The 19444-nt window shown below is 44.1% G+C and overlaps 1 protein-coding gene across 1 annotated transcript in view; it reads left to right on the top strand.

The window, feature by feature from the left end:
• The window catches only part of LOC116989169 (eosinophil peroxidase-like), a 40972-nt gene that overhangs the window by 6246 nt on the left and 15282 nt on the right, over nt 1-19444 (top strand). The window contains exons 3-10 of the mRNA XM_033046395.1: nt 3135-3310; nt 4585-4717; nt 6510-6639; nt 7865-8068; nt 11208-11562; nt 12477-12637; nt 14401-14659; nt 16678-16848. Of these exons, the coding sequence (XP_032902286.1) occupies nt 3135-3310; nt 4585-4717; nt 6510-6639; nt 7865-8068; nt 11208-11562; nt 12477-12637; nt 14401-14659; nt 16678-16848 (1589 nt within the window). The remainder of the gene's footprint in view (nt 1-3134; nt 3311-4584; nt 4718-6509; nt 6640-7864; nt 8069-11207; nt 11563-12476; nt 12638-14400; nt 14660-16677; nt 16849-19444) is intronic.

The raw sequence follows: 19444 nt of genomic DNA, 5'->3' as shown, positions 1-19444 counted from the left end.
TCCTGACTCTGTAAAGTGAAACTTTTGAGCATCGCATATGATGGGCAGCAAAGTGGCACAGCTACTAGAGGCAATGCCTCGCAGTGCCAGATACTTTGGTTCAACGCTGACCTCAGGTGCTGTCTGGAATTTGCATGTTCTCCATGACGAATGGGGTGCCGCAAGGCTCAGTGATGGGACCCCAGTTATTTACATTATACAGTATATATTAATGATTTAGACGAAGGAATTAAATGCAACATGGATTTATGAAGGGTAAATCATGCTTGACTAATATTCTGGAATTTTTTGAGGATGTAACGTAGAATGGATAAGGGAGAGCCAGTGGATGTGGTGTATTTGGACTTTCAAAAAGCCTTTGACAAGGTCCCACACAAGAGATTAGTGGGTACAATTAGAGCACAGGGTCTTGGAGGTAAGGTATTGACATGGATAGAGAACTGGTTGGCAGACAGGAGCAAAGGGTAGGATTGAACGGGTCCTTCTCAGAATGGTAGGCAGTGACTAGTGGGGTGCCGCAAGGCTCGGTGCTGGGACGCCAGTTGTTTACATATACATTAATGATTTAGATAAAGGAATTAAATGTATCATCTCCAAGTTTGCGGATGACACAAAGCTGGGTGGCAATATGAGCAGCGAGGAGCGTGCTATGAAGCTGCAGGTTGACTTGGATAGATTGGGTGAGTGGGCAGAAGCATGGCAGATGCAGTATAATGTGGATAAATGTGAGGTTATCCTCTTTGGTGGCAAGAACAGGAAGGCAGATTATTATCTGAATGGTGTCAGATTAGGAGAAGAGGAGGTGCAACAAGACCTGGATGTGCTTGTACATCAGTCACTGAGTGTAAGCATGCAGGTACAGCAGGCAGTGAAGAAAGCCTTCATTGCGAGAGGATTTAAGTTTAGGAGCAAGAGGTCCTACTGCACTTGTACAGGGCCCTGGAGAGACCACAGCTGGCGTATTGTGTGCAATTTTGGTCTCCTAATTTGAGGAAAGACATTATTGCTCTTGAGGGAGTGCAGTGTAGGTTCGTCAGGTTAATTCCCATGATGGCGGGACTGACGTGTGATGAAAGAATGGGTCGACTGGGCTTGTATTCGCTGGAATTTAGGATGGGAGGGGATCTTATAAAAACATTTGTTTTAATCTTAACGTTTTGTACAGGGTAGATGCAGGAAAAATGTTCCCAATGTTGGGGAAGTCCAGGACCAAGGGTCACAGTTTAAGAATAAGGGGTAGGCCATTTAGGACTGAGATGAGGAAAAACGTTTTCACCCAGAGAGTTGTGAATCTGTAGAATTCTCTACCACAGAAGGCAGTGGAGGCCAATTCACTGGATGTTTTCAAGAGAGAGTTAGATTTAGCTCTTAGGGCCAAGGGAATCAAGGGATATGGGGAAAAAGACAGAACGGGGTACTGATTTTGGACGATCAGCCATGATCATATTGAATGGCAATGCTGGCTCGAAGGGCCGATTGGCCTACTCCAGCACCTAGTTTCTATATTTCTTTGTTTCTATGTAACATGATGGACAGTAATAACTACTTCCACAGTGGGCAACAGTAAACTTTCAACAAAGGTGTTCAACGACCCATTCTGCATACCTTTTATTTTGTTGATTTTACAGGATGTGACTACCACCCAGTATGACTAAAATTCATTGAGTATCCTTACTAACCTGGGGAAGGTGGGTCAGCATCTTCCCATTAGGCAGGTGCTTGTTCTTCTGATGATGGTGCTACCACAATGCTGCAGGAGAGGGACTTCCAATACGGAGACCCAGCGATGTTGTATTTTCAAGTCGGGGTGATGCTGTTCTCATGCACTAGCCAGCCCTGTCCTTCTCAGTGGTAGGGACTGGGTCTCGGGACTACTGCAACAATATAAGTGGTTGGGATGATTAACCTTCAATAACTATCTTCTGCTGTGCATGTTCTGTGTCCAATGTTGGAGCACTTTATCCATGATGTTTATGAATCCCAATTTTACTGGTACTTTTTGTTGCCCCATTTGGTCCATTGAAGGTCTGATGTGAAGAAGAGTCACTTTCAACTCACTTCTTGAATTCAGCTCTTATTTGGATTAAGGTTTTGCATTGGATTCGGGGCAAAACCCAAACTCGGCGTTGCTGTGAAAATTATTGGCGAGATATCAGTGATAATACATTAGAACAAACTCTCCAATGCTTTGCTGATTGAGAGGAGACTGATCAGTAGTAATTATTTGGATTGGATCTCTCATCTTTCTGTGACGTTCCCATGCCTGTACACCCTGCCTCACAAACCCGGCACATTGTCCAATATACATCACAACTACACCCTCTATCACTTCTAGAACAACCTTGTTTGCATTGCGCAGGTAGGGTTGGGAACCTATGAATTAAGCCCCATACATCACTATAAGCCTTTAAGGCTAATGCCACATACTCAGTCACTGGCACAAAGGTCCCAACATGCAGATATCCAGCACCTCATTGGCCTCAGTGGCACACAATCACTACCATATTACTCTTGTTTACCCCAAGACTCTTGACCTTCTAGTGACCAGAAGATCTTCTTAAGACTTTTCTGTACAACTATCTATTCCTGCCATTCTCTTCCTCTGACATTCATTGGCCTTAACCTCCAGTTGGGGTTTCCTTTAAGTATAAGAGACATATAAACGAAATGCTGCTTTGCCAATTCAGTAGCATACTGAAATTCACTATGCTGGATATATGACCTGAAGAGTCTTTATTAGCTCATGCCGCAACCCTCTGTGGCAGAGAGTTCCAGAGATTCCCCAATCTCTGTGTGAAAAATGTTTTTCTCATCTCGGTCCTGAAGGATTTCCCCTTTATCCTTAAACTGTGACCCCTTGTCCTGGACTTCCCCAACATCGGGAACAATCTTCCTGCATCTAGCCTGTCCAACCCCTTAAGAATTTTGTAAGTTTCTATAAGATCCCCCCTCAATCTTCTAAATTCTAGCGAGTACAAGCCGAGTTATGTTGCACCGTGTCCCCTCAGTTGATGAGTGTCCAAGGCATGAATCTCTGTTTATTGTAGTATGGTTTCACAATATCATGGGTCAACATTCAAGAATTAAATTCCTGACCTGCTGCTTCCCAAATAATCTGCCCTCTGTACTTCCAGCCAAAAGGAACGGCTGCTCAAAAGAGACTTGAGTCCACATGACCTCATGCGCTTCATCAAGCACCCATTGGCTGAAACCAGGGTTGCAGTGAGATCAGCAGAGTACATGGAAACCACACTGAACCTGGTCCAAGAAAAAGTCCATCGAATCCACAGACGGGATCTCAATGCATCAGGTTAGTTGACGAACAATTAAGGAAACAATTACTGCTTTCATTGGCATGACCTCTTTCTGTCAGTGCCAGTGAGCCTTTTCTTTCTGGTGATTTTGTTCAATTCACCAAAGTTTCATGATGTAGAAAAGGTGTTGCAGATACAGTCTTGGTGGCTGGCGGGAGGGCGGGGTGGGGGTTGGGGAGACAAGACTGGGGAGCATTGGTGATTGAACGTAGCACAACCCAACATTTCCTGCACTGGACAGACCAGTTACCCAACACTTTACTGATAGTTCGAGGCTACATTGCCTACTAGTGACTTCTTGGCACTCTGCAATCAATCTGTGGTTTATGACACTCTTCGCTTCTAGTGGGAAGGAAGGCTTTCTCAGGGCATATGGCAGCTCGTGCTGTCCTCCAATGTGAAAGGTTTTGCAGTCACCAGATTTCCATTTCAGCAGCCAGCTCACGATGAAAGGAACTTAATATGAATAGCTGGGCACAGCAGGGATTGCTGCAGCTAGTCCCACTTCAGGTGCCAGCACGGGCCCATAGCATGTGGTAGACCTTGAGACAAGGGACAAGGTTATTGTCAGAAAGCACAAAAACTGCAGCTGCTAGAAATTTGAAATAAAAGCAGAAAGTGCAAGAGGTGTTCAGCAGGTCAGGTAGAGAGAGAAGCAGTGTTATGTTGTAAGTCAATAGACCAGCTCTCACTACAGATCACTGAGTTGAAGCAATAACTCTGTTTATTCTGTCACGGATGCTGCCTGACTCAACGTTATTATGGAGACACAATGATCTGCAGATACTGGAGCCTTGAGTAAAACACAAAGTGCTGGAATAACTCAGCAGTTTAGGCAGCATCTGTGGAGGGAATGAATAGACAATGGTTTGGGTTGGGACCATTCTTCGACATATTATTATCATCAAGCAGTAAGGGCAGTGTAGTGGTGCTGTATACAATGCAGCTCTTTCACAGCTAAATTGACCCAAGTTCAGTTTCTGTCCTCAACTCTGTCTTGTGTAGAATGTTCATGTTCTTCCCGTGAGTTTCTCCTGGGTGATCTGCTTTCCTCCCAAAAGTTTGCTGGTTGGTAAGACCACTGTAAACTACCCTGAGTACAGGTGAGTGTGAAAGTGAAACCAAAAAATGGAGAATGCTGCAGATGGGCCAGGTTGGAATTTATGCAGTGAGAAACAGCTAACAATTCTGTTTGATGAACTTTGAGGTATTTAGCGGGACACTTTGTGTGTGAGTCCTAGGACTAGGACTGATAGTATGTATCTTACAGATCTTTTAACATCAGCTGACCTGGTCACCATTGCACGCATCACAGGCTGCCAAGCTCTCCGTCAGCCTCCAGTCTGCATTGACGACTGTTGGACAAACCGATACAGGACCTTCACCTCCATATGCAACAACAGGTGAGGCATGATGTGCTGGTGATGGCTGCTTGTCCTCTTTCTAATTAACTGCCAAACAATAATTGCCGTTCAATAAACATTTTTACCTTTACACCAATGAATGCAAAGCAAGCCATTACATATCAGGTTAGAGACAAAATGCTGGAGCAACTCAGCGGGCCAGCCAGCATCTCTGAAGAAAATGAATAGGTGACATTTCGGGTTGAGAGCCTTCTTCAGACTGAGAGCCCGGACTCTCTGAGAAAGGGTCCTGACCTAAAACGTCACTGATTCCTTTTCTTCAGAGATACTGCCTGACCAGCTGAGTTACCCCAGCATTTTCACAGGTTCGAAGGTTCGAAGGATCAAAGGTCAGTTTATTGGCATATGTACCAATTAAGGTACAGTGAAACTTAGATTACCATACAGCAATACTAAAATAAGCAACAAGACACACAACTACATAAAAGTTAACATAAACATCCACCACAGCGGATTCCCCACATTCCTCACTGTGATGGAAGGCAATAAAGTCTAATCTTCTTCCTCTTTATTCTCCCGCGGTCGGGGCAGTCCAACCATCTGCAGTCGGGGCGATCAAAGCTCCCGCAGCCGGGGATCGAAGCCCCCGTGATCAGGGAGATCGAAGCTCCAGCGTTGGGGCGATCATAGCTCCTGCGTCAGGGCGATTGAAACTCCCGCGTCGGGTCGGTCCTGTGGCTTGGAGCTCCCGAAGTCCAACCAGGGAACACGAGCTCCACGATGTTAAAGTCCGCAGGATCCCGCGGTTGGATCCGAGGTCGATCCCCGACAGGCATTGCAAGCTCCACGATGTTAGGTCCTGCAAGCTCCACGATGTTAGGTCCTGTTAGGTCCTGCAAGCTCAACGATGTTAGGTCCTGCAGGCTCCCGCGGTTGGAGCTCCCGAAGTCGGTCTCCAGCAGAGGCCACCAGCTCCTCGATGTGAGGCCTCAGTGCGGACGGAGATACAATACGGAAAAAGTCGCATCTCCGTCGAGGTAAGAGATTAAAAATGGTGTCTCCCGCCCCCTGACATAAAAAAAGCTAACGAACACCAAAATATACATTTAACACATCCTAAAAAATAACAAAGAAAGATGGGACAAGACAGACTGTTGGCGAGGCAGCCATTGAAGGCGCCACCTGGTGGAAATTTGTGTTTATCTTTGGTGTAAACCAGCATCTGCAGTTCCTTCCTACACAGTTTTCCTACCTATTTGAGTCTCCTGTCCACTGAAGTCAAAATAAAGGAAGGTGAGTGGTTGTGAAACCAAACTCAAAGTGAAGCAAGTGTTATAATTCAGCACAGTTAACCATTGCCACATCTTCAAATCATAAAGCCTAATTCTGCTTCTATAATTTACGAGTTTATGAATTTGGCATTCATATGTCCCTGTCAACCTGGGATTATGGGATAGAAAAAGGCACAGTGGTGGAGTGACTCAACGGATCAGGCAGCATCTTTGGAGGACATGAATGGGGGACACTGTGGGTCAGGACCCTTCTCAGTCTGATTATGGTAGCAGGGCGAAAGCTGGAAGAGAGGTGGGGGCAAGACAAAACCTGGCAAGTGATAGGTGGTTACAGGTGAGGGAGGGAGAAGTGGGGAGTTTAAATGGGCAGGTGGTTGGACAAAGGCCAGAGATGAAAAGACAAAATACTGTGAGATGAAGAGATAAGGAGAAAAGGGGGATTACAGAATGATGGGAATACCCTGTCGAAGTTTTGTGTTTGGATCAAATGCATTGTGAGTGTATTTACAGAAACTAATGTCAGTTTTCCCATTTTCCAGGCAGAGGCCGCGTAGGGGGGCCTCCAACACCCTGCTCATCCGGTGGCTTCCTGCTCGCTATGAGGACGGGGTTAACCTTCCAGTCGGCTGGACTCCAAGCAAACTATATTCTGGATTTCCTGTGCCTTTGGTAACTATTCACACACCAACTATTCACATACCAACTCTTTGACACAGTTTTCATTATTTCACATTATGTGTTATTTTTACACGGATATGGGATGTTTCATAACTCTATGACTGAGCCTTGCCTTCTTTACATGTAGTGAATGGATTTCACATATTCTTCAGGTGTCCAACATAATCCAATATCCAGAGATCACATAAAAAAAAACAAGATTACCATTTCATGTTGGTAAACATTTAATTTTTCCAACTAAATTATGTGCGGTATGGAGACAGTGAATAATTGGAAACTTTTCCTCATGGCATAGATGACACAGATCAATGGGTATATGTTTAAGGTGAGACAATAGAGTTATACAGGGGATCTGCAGAATATATTTTTTATCCAGAGTGTGATTGCAACCTGCAGCATGCTGCTTAAGTAAATGGTGGAAGCAGATACACCCACAACATTTAAACAACATCCAGACGAACACTTGAATCATGAAGTCACAGTGGACGAACTGCTGGTAAATGGGATTAGTTATGATGAGCTGTGTTACGACTCCCGAAGGCAAGTACTTCAGAGCCGCGTAACACAAGTCAAAAACCAGGTTCAAGTTCAAAAACAGTTTTAATTATTCATGGGAACACAAAACCCAAACCTGATTTTAAACAACCCAGTCAGGGATATGGATAAACTGACAAACAATTTAACAATGCTCCAGCCAGCCACGTAATGGGCCGTCGAACCGGAGACTCTAAAACCTGCCTAAAGAGATATAACCCTGAAACCAAAATACACGAAAACTCTAAGGTCAGCCCTTATCCGTCCCAATTCAATATCTGTTAACAAGGAATGGTGAAAGTACACAAAGTTCTATGCCATGTGGTCAGGCTTTCCTCGGCTCACACCAGCAGTCTGCTCATCAGTCAGGGTCGACGAAGAAGAGGAGAATCCTGGGAAGCTCTGGTATTTATACTTCAGATGAGTCACCCGTCACCTGACGCAGCTTGGCCAATTGGGTACAGGAGCCTTTAACCCCTCGATTCCAGACTCACAGCCACGAGGCCTGTACTTGGGATAGAAACAGAGAAAGGTAAGTACATAGCATTCACCAGGAGGGGGAAGCGCCTAACAAGCTGGCATAGACATGGTGGGCTGAAGGGCCTGTTTTATGCATTGCATAACTTTATGACTAAGCCTTGCCTTTCTTACATGTAATGAATGGATTTCACATCTGCTTCAGGTTCGAGAGGTGTCCAACATAATCCTGAGAATTACGGGTGAAGTGCCCTTGGACATAGAATCAAGCCATTTTTTTATGCAGTGGGGACAGTGGATTGATCACGACATGACTTTAACCCCTCAGTCTGGCAGTATCCAAACCTACAGCGGTGGAATCAACTGTGAAAACACTTGCATTCAGAGAAACCCATGTTTCCCGATTAGGGTGAGAGCTATACACTGACTGTCTTATTCTGAAATGATATATGGTTGGGCATGAACAGTACAAAAGAAATCCAAAACTAATAATATATCCAGTGACTATTGTATAGAAAAGGCCACAAAATCTGAAGATGTGTACCGATCCAAAACACCACTTATCCATATTCCCCAGAAATGCTGTCTGATCCGTTGAGGTTTTCAACGGATACGTGTTCTAAACAAGTTTCCAGCTTCAGCAGTTCCTTGCGTCTCAATAGACAATAGACAATAGACAAAAGGTGCAGGAGTAGGCCATTCGGCCCTTCGAGCCAACACCGCCATTCAATGTGATCATGACTGATCATCCCCAATCAGTACCCCGTTTCTGCCTTCTCGCAATATACCCTGACTCCGCTATTTTTAGGAGCCCTATCTAGCTCTCTCTTGAAAGCATCCAGAGAACCTGCCTCCACCGCCCTCTGAGGCAGAGAATTCCACAGACTCACCACTCTCTGTGAGAAAATGTGTATCCTCGTCTCCGTTCTAAATGGCTTACTCCTTATTCTTAAACTGTGGCCCCTGGGTCTGGACTCCAACATCGTGAACATGTTTCCTGCCTCTAGCGTGTCCAAACACTTAACAATCTTATATGTTTCAAAGAGATCCCCTCATCCTTCTAAACTCCAGGGTGTTCAAGCCCAGCTGCTCCATTCTCTCAGCATATGACAGTCCCGCCATCCCGGGAATTAACCTTGTAAACCTACACTGCACTCCCTCAATAGCAAGAATGTCCTTCCTCAAATTAGGGGACCAAAACTGCACACAATACTCCAGGTGTGGTCTCACTAGGACTCTGTACAGTGCAAAACTGCAGAAGGACCTCTTTGCTCCTATATTCGATTCCTCTTGTTATAAAGGCCAACATGCCATTCGCTTTCTTCACTGCCTGCTGTACCTGCATGCTTACTTTAATAGACTGATGAACACGGACCCCCAGATCCCGTTGTACTTCCCCTTTTCCCAACTTGACGCCATTTAGATAGTAATCTGCCTTCCTGTTTTTGCAACCAAAGTGGATAACCTCATATTTATCCGCCTTAAACTTCATCTGCCATGCATCTGCCCACTCCCCCAACCTGTCCAAGTCACCCTGCATTCTCATAGCATGGTCCTCACAGTTCACGCTGCTACCCAGCTTTGTGTCATCTGTAAATTTGCTAATGTTACTTTGAATCCCTTCATCCAAATCATTGATGTATATTGTAAATAGCTGTGGTCCCAGCACCGAGCCTTGCGATACCCCACTAGTCACTGCGGGTGATTAGACTTAAAATTCCTCTCTTCTACTTAACGAAGTGGAGTGCTAAGTTGGAAATCTTTCACGATCCCCAGAAAGCTCCCTGAGCAAAAAAATCTGTGTGTGCGTGGAGTACCAATTTGCTATGAAAATATGGGGTGCTGCAGTTCAGCTGTGTATAAAGCCCAGGTTGAACTGAATTTCTCCACACCTAATGAAACAAACCTGTGTTCTGAGATCTACAGTTGCCTCAAGTCCTCATTTCCTATTAAAAATGTACACAAATAAACTCAGCCCTCTGCCAATGTATTTTAGCGCCACTGTTTTTTTTGTGTGTAATTCCAGAGTACAATTAACATGGTTGGCATGGGGCAGACCAGATGGCACCTGAAATTTTGATTAGTATCTGGAGAAGGTGTAACATCTATTTTAGGTGTGGGCACTCCCCACAGATTTGTTTATTTTACATTGGTATTTAGAACATTGTACTGCCACCAAAGCCAACATTAATTGTTCATGTAAAGCTGTTCTTGAAAAATGGATGGTCATCCTTTTTGAGCCACTGTAGTCCTTCCAATGTAGGAATTCTCACCATGTTGTTGAGATGGGAGTTCCAGGCCTTAGACCCTGCAAAATGAAGAACAAATTAGTTTAGTTTTAGTTTAGTTTAGTTTATTGTCACGTATACCGAGGTACAGTGAAAAGCTTTTGTTGTTGCTAAGCAGTCAACGGAAAGACAATACATCGGTGCTGCAAAGAGAGTGGTGAGTCTCTGGAACTCTCTGCCAAAGAAGGTAGTTGAGGCCAGTTCATCGGCTATATTTAAGAGGGAGGTAGATGTGGCCCTTGTGGCTAAAGGGATATGGAGAAAAGGCAGGTACAAGGATACTGAGTTGGATGATCAGCCATGATCATATTGAATGGTGGTGCAGGCTCGAAGGGCCGAATGGCCTACTCCTGCACCTATTTTCTATGTTTCTATGTTTCTACATGATTACAATCGAGCTATCCACGGTGTATAGATACACGATAAAGGGAATGACGTGAATAATGTTTAGTGCAAGATAAAGTCCAGTAAAGTCCAATTAAAGAAGGTCCAAGGATCTGCAATGGAATAAGTAGTTGCTCAGGACTGCTCTTAACTTGTTAGTAGACTGGTTTGGCTATAGATATAGCCAGGATACGATGGTATACGACTGCGATGAGAACCTGCAGTTGATGACGTTCCCATGCTCGTGTTGCCTATATCCTTCTGACCATTAAAAGTCCTTTACCAACATGGCAGGCACTACAACTGCAGCTTGCAATAAGCATGTACATCTTGCATGCCCTATAGCAGGTGGGGGTGTTAAAAAAATAAGTACATGCTGATTTTTTACTTTGACCGCTGCCTCACAGCGCCAGAGAACCAGGTTAGATCCTGACCTTGGATGCTGTACGTGTGAAGTTTGTGCATTCTCCCTGTGACAGCATGTGTTTCCTCTGGGTGCTCCGGTTTCCTCCCACATCCCAAACACGTGTGGGATTTTAGGTTAGTTTGTCACTAAAAAAAAATTTGCCGAGTATGTAGAGAGAGGATGAACAAGTGGTGCAATGTAGAACTAGTGTGAATGGGTGATCAATGGCCCGCATGGACTCGGTGAACCGAAGGGCCTGTTTCCAGGCTGTATCTATCAAGCTAAAACCATAAAGCTTTTGTAGTTGACTGTCATCCTCTACCTTCAAATCCTAAACCAGTTTCAAATCTAAGCAGTTGAAACCTTTATTCTTATCACCCTTAACCTTCATAGCCTTTCCTTTCTTAGACTTAGTAAAAAACATTTGAGACTAATTATTGTTAAAATAATTCCAAATTCTTCTCTGGCAGATTCCTCCCAATGACACGAGGATCGCAAATAATGAAACATGCATGCCCTTCTTCCGATCGGCTCCTGCTTGTGGCACTGGTGAACTTGGCTCAATCTTTGGAGATGTGAACACTCGGCAGCAGATAAATGCCCTCACCAGTTACATTGATGTCAATGAAGTCTACGGCAGCACCGACTGTCTGGCCAACAAGCTCAGAAACCTGGCCAATGAAGATGGCATGATGGCAGTGAACCAGGAATACTCTGACAATGGACGAGAATATCTACCATTCAACAACTTTTCAAATAACCTTTGTGGCAGCCCTGGGAACTCCTGTGGCAACAGCCCAAATGCTACTCCATGTTTTATTGCTGGTGAGTATCACCCCAGGAGGACATTGCTTCACAAATCACCTTTCTTTTCACTTGCTCTATTGCTCCCTGCACATGGAATTTAAAACAAAATGTGTCAGGAGAAATTGGCCGAGTAGTTTGCTGGCAAGTGCCATGGTGAAAGGCTGCTTTATATTCCGTTCTGGAATTCGCCAGCCAACATATTGTTTAAGACAGCAAAAGATGTTGTGCCAATTTCAAAGCTATTGTCTCCTATATCCCTCAATATCTATTAGTGACAGGTTTTCCTATATCCCTCAATATCTATTTGTGGCAGGTATTTAGTGGTTAGGTTCTTTCTTAGAGCTCCCGTCAATCTTAAGGGCTAATTTGACCGTGTTGCAACTTAGCAAGATTTCACCTATTCATGTTCTCCAGAGATGCTGGCTGACCCGTTGAGTTGCTCAGCACTTTGTGTCTTTTTTTTCCATCTATTGTTGAACGGTTTAAGGAAAGGGTCCAAAACGAATCAATATTTCTGCTTTTGTTACTTGAATATGTCTGTTTAAGATAATACCAGGTTCACTTTTATAGGGCCCAACCAAACTGGCGTAAAAATAAAATTCTGACTTGGAAGTATGGATTTGGTACTTTTAATTGGATTCCCTTGTAGAAGAATAGTAGAAGAATAGATGCATTGTTCTTTCTTCCAATTTCCACATTTCCTTACAAGCTATGATGCACTTTGAGTCGCTCTGTGGCAGGCATAGAAGCCCATCGATCCATATTTCCTCACCCAGTTACAATATTTTTAAAAAGAGTATATAACCCTTCACACCGATATAAAATGAATGATTGAAGCATTATTGGGATGAAACACAGTCTTCTACAATGCACTTACAGTCCCAATGAAACTGCACCAATAGTAATTGTGAACTTCACCATGTCCACCACAGGCGATGTACGTGTGAATGAACAGTTGGCACTGTTGTCTTTCCACACAATGTTTCTACGGGAGCACAATCGCATCGCAAAAGAGCTGAAGAGACTGAACCCGCACTGGGATGGGGATACAATATATCACGAAACGAGAAAAATCATGGGAGCTTTCCAACAGGTAAAGAAAAAATGTCACCAGTAAAATAAAGGTTGTATAACAGACAGACTAATACTTAAAGGTACACAAAAATGCTGGAGAAACTCAGCAGGTGCAGCAGCATCTATGGAGCGAAGGAAATAGGCAACGTTTCGAGCCGAAACCCTTCTTCAGACTAATACTTAAATCTCAGCATGTGAATTTAAATTTGTTTAATTAGTTGCAGAATTTGATCATTTAACACTATTACCAAACTTCTTGGGATCACAATGTAATCTTTCAGAAGAGCCATTCCTATGTCTTACTTACATATCAAGGCTGTTTCATTGTGTAGCTAAGACCTGTCATTCTCAGGTAACCTAATGATAGTCAATAAATACTCCTCCAACAAATGTTCAACAACATGAATTGGAAGGTTGATAGCACAATATAAGGATCAATCTGCTAAATATCTTACATATCAGTCCCTCTAAATTGTACGTAAGGCACTGGCCATATTCCATGATGAAAAGCAATGTCACCTGATCACAGGAAAATGATAAAGAACAGGAAGAGAAGTCGGGTGATGTGATTTCACTCAGAAATTACTGCATTTGAGGATTGAGTGTCGGAAAGAACTGCATTGGACATATGGTTCTGTGGACTGAAAGTCAGCCCTATAGTCAATAGTCAATAGTCAGATTTATTCGTCACATACACAATAAAGTGCAGTGAAATGAACTTGCCAGTAGCAGTACAATAAAAAAAGAACACACAATACACAATAAAAATGTAACACAAACATCCACCACAGCATTCATCACTGTGGTGGAAGGCACAAAGTTCAGTCAGTCCTCCTCCATTTTTCCCCGTGGTCGGGACCATAAACCTCCGCAGTCGCCGCTGCGGGCGGCCAGATGTACAGGCAAGGTAAGTCCCGAATTGGTGCTTCCCTACCAGAGCTTGAAGATGACGTAGGCCGCAGGCCAGCGGTCGGAGCTCTTCTCCAGGGATCCCCGGTGAGGGATCCCGCTCCGGATGGTAAGTAAGTCCCCGCCGTGCCCGTGGCAAGAAGCACCGCAGACCACGGCTTCAAGCTGTTATAGGCCGCGGGCCGGCTGTCGGAGCTCTTCTACTCTGGGTCCCCAACGAGGGATCCCAGGCTCTGGACGTCGCGCCAGCTGGAAGCTCCGCAGTCCGTGCCCACGGCAAGAAGCACCGCAGTCCGCGGCTTCAGGCTACCGCGGGCCAGTGATCGGAGCACTCCCTTCTGGCGAGCCCCGGCGAGAGTTCGCCCGTTCTGCGATGAAAAAGTCCACGTTGCGCTCGCTGCTGAAGCTCCGGGCCCGTCTCCGGGAAAGGCCACACCAATCCTTGTTGTTAGGCCGCATGGGAGGCGACATGGAAAAAGTCGCCCCTCCGTGGAGGAGACGACCAAAAGCGGTTCCCCCCTTACCCCACCTCACCACCCTCCACACAAGACACACTGAGAGACATTAAAACAAACATTTGGACATACTAAAAAAAAAAAAAAAAAGTAGAATTGACTAACGCAGGGCAGCCATCTCACAGCGCCCCCACCGACCTCCGTTCTTGGATGTTTAGGTGGGGTTTGGCGCGCTTCCCGCGGATGCGGCGAGCCTGCTGGATGTCTTTGGGCATGATGGTGACTCGCCTGGCGTGGATGGTGCAGTATAGCCAGTGCAGTGAGTAGGACAGATATCTTTCAAAGAGAATGTGTAATGATTTCCAATGAGTTTTATGTCTTAAATGAGGCTGCACTAATTCATGATTTTTCGCTGCAGATTATAAATCACAGAGACTATGTTCCCATCTTAATTGGATCAGAAGCAATGGAGAGATTTCTCCCAGACTACCAAGGTTACGATGAGTCCGTTAATCCCAGTATTGCTAACGCTTTCGCAGCAGCAGCCTTCCGTTTCGGACACACCACGGTTCGGGGAATGATATTCCGCCTTGCAGAAAACTACGAGGAGCATCCAGACTTCCCAAGTCTGCTCCTGCATCAGACTTTCTTCGCTCCGTGGAGACTGATAAAGGAAGGTAGGTAACACAACCTAATAATACTGAGCTCAGCAGGCACCATTGCACTGCCCTGAAAGTGGGCACACATATAGGTAAGTGACAGGATTCTGGCTGTGATTAAATGAAGAGCAAAGTAGAGCTGAATATTGATGTGCCAATTTTTGTTGCTACCTATGTCCCTACAATTGGCAAGAGGTAGAGAGCACTCCTTAAGTTCACCCTTTCTTCATTCTGGGGAGAGGGGAGCTTGAACGGGTGCAACAATAAGACTCGAGGGCAATTTGACTCGGCCTACTTCAGAAATGTCTGGTGTTGCAATTAGGAGACAACGTTCACTGATTTTACAAGCCTCAGCCCTGGAACCATCTGACTGTTATAATGGATGGACCCAGTGTCCTGAGATCATTGTGAGAAAGGGCAGAAGAGAAGAAAGAAAAAAACAACACTTCTCTTCTAGTTTCTTGAAATCTCCTCTCAGGGATTCCCAGGCTGTTAGATATTCATCCAACCAGACAATCATTGGGCTTAATAGAAATGAAATGTGGTTGGAAGGGAGCAACGTCCTTTTGCTCTCAGGACCAGCTCCTACTTCCCTGACTGTAAAATCGTGGAAATGAGGATTCTCCAAAGGCAAATATCAGGAAAATCAAACTTTAGCTGCTTTATAGTTGCACATAATCCAGGTCACGTTTGGACGAGTCATGTTGGGGGCATCGAACTTAGTCGACCATCATTGACCGATTAGGGTGAATTGTCACCAACTCCGCACCCACAATGCATAAGAATGGCAATCAGAATAGGAATGCCAATTAGAATTGGTTTGATGAAATCATCCGCATCTATTTTATTTAAAAGATTTCTACTCTCCCACTTTAATAATGCTGTTGAACTTGGGCCTAAAATTCATATGTGGGAAGGAGTGGCTGCTTTAGCCTAATGGTTGTCCTCTCCAACGCTTCTGTCACATGGACCCGGATTTTATTATATTTTTTTAAATGGCGACAATTTTAAGGTAGTTGGGATGTAATAAGCGCCAAAGCTTTTCTTACCTAAACTCTGCCTGCTACATGGGATTAATATAGTTTTCGTTTTAGAGATACAGTGCGGAAACAGGCCCTTCGGCACACCGTGTCCACGACGACCAGCTATCTCCGCACACTTACACTATCCTCCACAAGTCAATTACCCTACAAACCTGTATATCTTTGGAGTATGGGAGGAAATTGGAGATCCCATAGAAAACCCACACAGGTCATGGGGAGAACGTACAAACTCCCTACAGACAAGCTCCCATAGTCAGGATCAAACCCGGGTCTCTGGCGTTGTTATGCAACTCTACTACTGCGCCACTGTGCCACCCACGATAGGTACTGTATGACACTAATGATGTCCAACATATCAAACCTTATCACGAGGCGCACAATATTTCAGCTCAAATTTCCAGCTCCGAAAATCAGCAACAGTACAAAAGGCAGCAAGCTGAATCTGTTCAGAGTCTACAGGTAGGAAATGATTGAGAGGTGAACAGCCCCACAGATGTGCATGCTGTCCTGATCAATAATTAATTTAAGCTAAACCCTGCAATTAATAGTACTTTGTGAAATATGCTCTAAATGTGTTCCCTTGTTGGTTCCATTGCTTCTGCATTTTTTGAAGGAGTGAGGTGTGGACACTGAGGAGGGAACTGGACACCAGAGAATAACAGCTTTTGCATGGATTTAAATGGGACTGAGTGATCTTATGGTGTTTGGGTTGGGATGGAGTTGAGTGGGGAACGGTAATGATAGAACATCAGTGATTGCCAAAGTTAATCTTGGCTGATGAAGCCTCAGTAGAATCTGCTGTCTGATGCATTACGTGATCAGAAATCCCAGTCTCTTACTTCACCAATAAGATCGGGTCAAGCTAATATTTTTGTGCTACTCATTCAGAGATGTTTAACAATTGGCTCCCTCTACCATAACTGCACGTTGGAGATTTGGAAAAATCACTTGGAAGATTATCGTTAATGTGCATTTTTCTCTGTGTTTTTGTAGGTGGAGTTGATCCCATTGTCAGAGGATTGTTGAACAAACCTTCAAAACTACAGACACAGACCAAGATGATGCACGATGAACTGCGAGAGAGGCTATTTGAGATGTTTTCACAAATAGGGCTGGATCTGGGTTCTCTGAACATGCAGCGTTCCCGTGATCACGGAATAGCAGGTAGGGGGAATGTCGGTGGAGTTGAGTGTGACTCAAAAAAAAGTATTGTCAGGATGATGGTTAATACAACAAGTTTATGACCTGGTAATTTAATGTTATGAAAATAGCAGATGCTGAAATCTGAAAATAAAACAGTATAGGTTGTCCAACCTCTCCTTACAGCCAATACGCTCTAATCTAAGTAACATACTAGTGAACCTCTTTTGCACCCTCTTTAAAGCCTTCACATGCTTCCTGTAAACCTGTGACCTTCTTGTAGTCCTGTGACCAGAACTGCGCACTGTACTCCAGATGTGGTTGAATCAAAGTCTTAAGCAGATGCATTCTGAGTTCCCCATTTTTATAATCAATGCCCCAACAGATGAAAGCAAGTATATTGTATGCTTCTCCAACTGCCCTTGAGTTAGAGGGTGGACTTTGAGATCCCTCTGTACATCAGTGCTCATAAGGGTCCTGCCATTTACTGTATACTTTGCCTCTTACTTTTGACCACCCTGTGCAAAATCTTACTCTTAACTTGATTAAGGTCCATCAGCCTTTTCTCTGTCCAGATTCGCAATTAGTCTAGGTCCGGCTGTATCCTTTGATGGCCTTCCTGATTATCCAACCTCTGCAAATGTTTGTCTAATCTGTAAATTTGCTAATCAACCTACCTACATTTTCATCCAAATCATTTATATATAACAAAAGCAACAGAGGTCCCAGCACTGTTCCCTGTGCATCACCACTGGTAACAAACCTCAAGTTAGAACAACACCCCTTCACCATTACCTTCTGATGTTTACGGCCAAGCTAATTTTGAATTCAATTTACCAAGTCTCTGTGGATTCCATGTGCCTTAATCTTCTGGATCAGTCTACCAGGTGGGATTTTGTCAAATACTTTACTAAAATCCATGTAGACAATGTCAATTGAGTATAGGAGTAAAGAGGTCCTTCTGCAGTTGTACAGAGCCCTGGTGAGACCACATCTGGAGAATTTGTGCAGGTTTGGTCTCCTAATTTGTGGAAGGACATCCTTGCTATTGAGGCAGTACAGCGTAGGTTCACGAGGTTAATCCCCGGGATGGCGGGACTGTCATATGAGGAAAGATTGGAAAGACTGGGCTTGAATTCACTGGAATTTAGAAGGATGAGAGGGTATCTTATAGCAGCATATACAATTATAAAAGGACTGGACAAGCTTGATGCAGGAAAAATTTTCCCAATGTTGGGGGAGTCCAGAACCAGGGACCACCTTCTAAGAATAAAGGGGAGGCCATTTAAAACTGAGATGAGAAAACACATTTTCACCCAGACAGTTGTGAATTTGTGGAATTCTCTACCACAGAAGGCAGTAGAGGCCAATTCATTGGATGAATTTATAAGAGAGTTAGATAGAGCTCTAGGGGCTAGCAAAATCAAGGGATATGTGGAGAAGACAGGCACAGGTTACTGATTGTGGATGAACAGCAATGATCACAATGAATGGCGGTGCTGGCTCAGAGGGCTAAATGGCCTCCTCCTGCATCTATTTTCCATGTTTTCATGTTTCTATGTTTCTACCCTCATCAAACACCTTTGTCATCACAAAAGTCTCAATTAAATTTGTAAGATATGACCTCCTTGCACAAAGTTAAGCTAACTATCGTTAATAAGTCCATGGTGTGTACATCCTGTCCTTAAGAATCAAAGTTATTCCCCTCTTAGGAACAACATAGTTATTCTCCAATCCTTAGGGAACTCACTTGTAGCTAAAGAGGATTTCTGTCAAGGCCCCAACAATCTCTACACTTGTCTCAATATCCTGGGATGGATCCCATCAGATCCTGGAAACATCAACATTGATGTTCTTCAAAACACCTCCACCTCCTCCTCCTCCTTGACAGCGGGATGGCATAGAGTTTCATCACACTCTTCCCTAATCTCACTCTATCCCATATCCCTCTCCTTTGTGAATACTAATGCAAAGTATTCACTTAGTATCTTGACCTCTTGCTCTGCCTCCAGGCATTAATGTCCTCCTTTGTCCTTGAATGGTCCTACCCTTTCCTAAATTACTCTCTTGTTTTTAATGTTTATGCAACATGCCTCAGAATTCTCCCGAACCCTACTCACCAAGGACATTTAATGGCCCCTTTAAGCCTTCCTGATTCCCCATTTATGTTCTTTCCTGTGTCCTTGTATTTCTCAAGGGCCCTGTCTGATTTAAGCCTCAGATATGCTTCCTTTTTCTTTTCAACCAAATTTACAACATCTTTTCCCAAATTTTGCACTCCTTGCCTATCTTCCTCATTAATCTATCAACCAGACAGCTCATTAAAAGACAAAAAATCACCTTCATAAACCTGGTCTCACCCAATCAAAGAACTTCTCTTGTCCAATCCATTTCTCCCTCAACCTCTCCTTTTGTGAAAACGAACTTGGTTTTTTTCTCTTTTTCTGCTCTGATGAGGAGTCTGCAACCTGAAACATTAACTCTGTTTCTTTCTCAGCAGATGAGTTTTTCTCCATTTTCTGTTTTAATTTCACTTTATTGGCTAATGTAGCCATTAGGAACATATTGAACTGACTTGGAGAGAATTGACGGAACAATAACAGGAAAATGTTAACTACTT

The sequence above is a fragment of the Amblyraja radiata genome, chromosome 28 (assembly GCF_010909765.2).
Source record: "Amblyraja radiata isolate CabotCenter1 chromosome 28, sAmbRad1.1.pri, whole genome shotgun sequence".
NCBI classification, from domain to species: Eukaryota; Metazoa; Chordata; class Chondrichthyes; order Rajiformes; family Rajidae; genus Amblyraja; species Amblyraja radiata.
This window is presented reverse-complemented; position numbering and strand designations above follow the sequence as displayed.